This window comes from Saprolegnia parasitica (assembly GCF_000151545.1).
Source record: "Saprolegnia parasitica CBS 223.65 unplaced genomic scaffold supercont2.68, whole genome shotgun sequence".
Taxonomy (NCBI): Eukaryota; Oomycota; class Saprolegniomycetes; order Saprolegniales; family Saprolegniaceae; genus Saprolegnia; species Saprolegnia parasitica.
The window spans coordinates 109,417-113,950 of NW_012156462.1; the positions used below are offsets into that span (position 1 = coordinate 109,417).

General features: G+C 55.0%; 2 protein-coding genes across 2 annotated transcripts in view; one reads left to right on the forward strand and one right to left on the reverse strand.

Annotated features, from left to right (window-relative positions):
- Positions 1-857, reverse strand: part of SPRG_20989 (hypothetical protein) — a gene marked incomplete at both ends in the record, with an annotated part of 2,741 nt that extends 1,884 nt beyond the window's left edge. Inside the window, one exon of the mRNA XM_012350685.1 lies at positions 10-857. Within this exon, the coding sequence (XP_012206075.1) occupies positions 10-857 (848 nt within the window). The remainder of the gene's footprint in view (positions 1-9) is intronic.
- Positions 858-1,990: 1,133 nt separating this feature from the next.
- SPRG_11174 (hypothetical protein) lies at positions 1,991-2,428 on the forward strand (the record flags this gene model as incomplete). The annotated part of the gene is made up of 2 exons (XM_012350644.1): positions 1,991-2,012; positions 2,163-2,428. 2 exons carry the CDS (start codon positions 1,991-1,993, stop codon positions 2,426-2,428), a joined length of 288 nt encoding a protein of 95 aa, XP_012206034.1.
- Positions 2,429-4,534: the final 2,106 nt, after the last annotated feature.

The window sequence follows — 4,534 nt, forward strand, 5'->3', positions numbered from 1 at the left end:
TCCCAGAACGTCTGCGGCGTGTACAGCTGGTGGTGCCCCGCAATGTTGACAAGCCCGAGGTCGTATGTCGATGCGAGCTCGGTGGCCAGCGCCAGGAGCCCGTCGGCGGGCGTTTTCGCGGATGCCAGCAGCGCGGCCCGCCGGTTCATGCACGCGCGTAAGTCGGGGAAGACCTTGGCGCGCCACATGTTGATCGCCGCCGCGTCCGAGGCACTGGAGTACGGCCGCAAGTTGCTCGGAAACTGAAGGTTCACGAGCTCTTCGGGGGTGAGGCCTTTCAAACACAGCAGCGCTTCGGTGACTTGGTGCAGCCCCACGTCCTGCGTCGTCGGCGGAACATAGTCGAAAATGACTTCGTTGCCCCAGAGCGGAAACCCCGTCGCCGCAAACGGAGCGACATCGACGTTGAAGTGGTCGACTTCGCGGCTGCCGTTGAGACTGAGACGCTTGGCGACGCCGTCTACGTCCATCTGGAAGGTGCGGTTCGTGTCGAGAAGCGATGTGACCCAGCGCAACTCGGAGCGGGGGGCCACCATAAAGTCAAGAAACACGTTGATGTAGCGCGTCTTTTCCATCGGCGAAGCCAGAGGAATCCCCGACGACGTGTACAGAGACGTGAGGAACCGGCCGTTCACGACCGTGTTCCAATCGAGCTCCAGCACGAGCGTGTCAGACGTGGACGCGAATCCATACCGGGAGAGCGCCCACGCTTTGATCGGCGCCGCGAGGTTCCACATACAGCTGAGGAAGAAGCCCACGGCAAGGATCGCCTTGTTTTTCTGGAGTTGCAGCAGCACCTGCGTGTTCAAGCGTGCGTGGACCTCGTTGTTGCCCGGCAGTACTTTCTCCGTGCCCATTGGAATTCGCTGTGGTACGCAACCGCTGCACGGCTTCGCGCCGTTTCGTATCCTGATTAAGGTCATCTCTTGGTATAGCCCTCTGCATAGTAAGAGCCACTCGATCGAGTAAAAATAGTAGTCCATTGTACAGGGTCAGGGATATACATAGAACCCATGACGACGACGCCAATGCACCAGCAGTTAAGTTGAAATGCAGATGTCGACGTCGTTTGAACGCTACTCAAGTGGCAAACAGGACAACTTGTGCATTCCCTTTGAAAGGATGCGTGCACCGGGTTTATATTCAGCTGCACAGAACGTCGCCCTATCTCTCTCTAAATTCGTCCACATCCCGCTGAGCTGAATGTACTCATTCAAGTGTAGCGCTTCAAATGAATTTCATTTGCCTCTCTCGAGTCGTCCATTCATGTATCGGTGTAGCAAAATACGCAGACATCCCCAGTCTTTGACAGAGGCGCTTTTTGTACCTTTGTCAACGCGGCCGCGAGATGATAGCTAGACGCACGCTTCCGAGAGATTGCAAATGGATGTGTACTTGCATGGCACCGCGGCGAGCTTTCTGCCTACTGGACAGGTGGAGATCACCGGATCGAGATCTTAACTGCTTCGACCTTATGGCCGCCAACGTTGTCCACCGCATGGATATAACAGGTTGCTGTGGCGACGTTGGAGCTTACTTCTACTCAATAATTTGCAAGCGTCTTTTTGATTGTGCTCTGATCGTTTTGACGCCAACGTGTCCAGCACCGATCATCGTCGCTCTGGCGTAGTATACTAGTAAGTCGTCTATATGCAAGCTTACCTGGTACTCTCGCAGGCTTGGGCCGAGGCGCTCGTCCTCGAACGGCCAACTGGTTTAGCATCTCGAGTGCCACCCGAGACAGCGACCCCCCAGCGCAACCGATCGGCCCCGTCGCACACGCTGTCGCGTACAACGTCTACAACTCGCCCTTTCTCGCACTGTCATGGTGCCTGGAGCGTCCATGTCCATGCTCGTACGCTGGTTTTGTGGCCGAGTCTGCCTCCTTTGCATCGGCTCTAAACGCGGCGGCAACGCGAGCACATGATCGGCGTTGTTGTCTTAATGCGACTGTGATCGGCGGCTCTGCTATACCTTGCCATCGCTCTCGATGGGCTCGCCGATGGCTCATGGTACACGGTACATACTGCGATGCCTCCAGTCGCCACGAGCATGTCTATGGAAACGAGGTGACATAGACGTTGCTGTGCGGAAAAAAACGTGCGCCGGTGGGCAAAAAAGCGCCACCGACGTCAGTTTGTGTTTTTTTCGTGGTTGACAAGAGAAGAAGAGGATGCCCAACCGCGCCCGCCGGTCGCTGCCCGACGAACGAAAGCGCCATGTCGGTATCATCGCCCGCCTCCTCCATGAGAGTGCGGCCAAGTCGAGTGTGCCGCCGCACCAAGTGGGCAAAACGCTCTTGCGACTCGCGGTCAAGATGGAAAACCAGCTCTACGCAGCGACGCACGGCCGCGCCCTCACAGACGAAGCGATTCGAAAGCACCTCGTCTTCCTCGCGACCCGCGCGTGCAGCAAGCCGACGCGCTGACCGCGCTTGTATCTATGGACTGTTTTTCGTATTATTTAATGTTTTGCTAAGAAGCGACGACACTTTCACATCGACCCTGTACGTCTTGCGCAAAGCTCTAACGTCACGCCGCTGGAAGTGGAGATACACAATTACCCCTGGCTGGAAGCGAGCGATGGATGAGGACCGACCCCAAACCGGCCGGCGAGACCAGTCTTGCAAACAGGCGGCGACAAGTACGCTGTCAAGAAGCATCAAAGGCTTGATGGTGGGTCCACGATCCTACCTACTACACTGTTGTATATTACTAGTACAAGTATGCCCAGGGGCAAGAGCAACGGGCAGGTGCGTTCATTTTTGTAAAATAAAACAGGTCCCGTGCGGGGTGAGCTGGTAGGAACTTTTGAATGCGAAACGTTGTTTACCGGTATTTGCGACGACGGCACGTTGGCCTAGACAAAAGTCAACGCGCGACCTTCGCTGCGCTGCGGTGCGCAGACTTTTCCGGGCCAACGCGCCGTCGTCGCTTGCTGCAGTCCTCGCGCGCTTTCACATTCGCACCTAATCGGAAAGTTGCGTGAATTTCAGTCAAGTGCGCCGTCGTACTTTATCGAAATTGTTATACTTTATTCAAGTATAACGTCCGGCGATGTGACAGCACTTAACAGGAACTCCTAAATCGCACTTAACAGGACGCATTTGGCGCGATATGATTGGCTGAGACCAATAAAACTGCGTTTCATTGGTCAAAATGGCTTGATATATAGCCAATGGGTTGGCCAGAATGTACGAATTAATCCCCTGGGATGCTGGTACACCACGTAAACGTTCCTACCAGGATAACCCAATTTTTACCCTCACCCTACCCTACCCCCACCTGAACTTGAAATCGGCACCGAGCCGCTGGGAAAGCGTCTTTGCGCCTCTCTCCCAGTGCACCTCGTCGATGCTAGCTCCCCTTGTATCATAGCAAATCAAGCTAAGACCGTCTCTCGAGAAGAATCCGCGTTCAATCGTGTGTTGCAGTTCGCTTTGTGACAACCCGCTAGCGTGCACGTAACATCACGTTCATCCATTTCAGCGCGCCTCTCGAGCCTGCCATAGTGTCCAGACTGCCGGGCTGATAGTCGATGGATGTTAGGAAGAGGATCTTGCAGTCACCTTTTTTGAAACTGCACCGCGTTGTTTGATAAGGGGAAGCTGCAGGGCGACGGGGTGATGTGTCTTTGTTGTTGTTGCAAAAGCACGTAGTTGGGTCCCAAGTCGCGCGTCATTCATTGCAGGGCCGTGTGCGTTTTTTCACTTTGAACCGCCGGATCCTGCCATGGACCAGCGTTTACCCTATTTGGAGCGGTTGTTTAACCTGCAAAGCTTTGCCGAACGGTCCGGCGCGTTTCAAGTTGCCGCGGCTTTGTGCAGACCAAGACTCTCTTGACTCTAGTATGGTGTAGAATGGACTTATGCGTTTTTTGGGCAACTCCGAATCCGCGCCTAGTACCCCGATGTTGCTGTGAGGGCGTTTGCATAAACCCGCGCTCCCCAACGGCCCCCGACCTCCCTACTGCAAGTTATAACATGCCTTGTTTTTGTGCCGGCCCGCCCAATGCCTTGGCTATGGCCAGCTAAACGGCAAGAACGCGTGGAATAGAACGTGCGACCCTGCGTGTTATAACGCGGGTTTGCAAAAACACGCTGCGGCCCGGAAATACGATCCGAACTCGATCACAATACATTTTTCCTCTTTGTACGCAACCATTCACTATGCCTCTGGCCATGACCACACCGCGCGCCCGCTTGAGCGACGACCGCAAGCGCCACGTCTACATGATCGCACAACTTTTGAACGACAGCGCGTCCAAGGCCCCGTTGCCCCCCCATGCGCGCTCCATGAAGGTCGTGCGCCTCGCGCTCAAGATGGAGCAAAAGCTCTTTGACGCGACGCACGGCCGCAAGCTCAGCGATACGTCGATTCAAAAGTACCTCGTCGTCCTCGCAGCACGCGCTTGCAAGAGCTGGGTGCGGACCGTGCCAATCTAAGACGACCACGTCTTTTGTTCTAGTATTTATTTTTCGATTTCAACTTCTTTTCTTGCCATCTCACGGGAATGTACTCATCGCAACGACGTT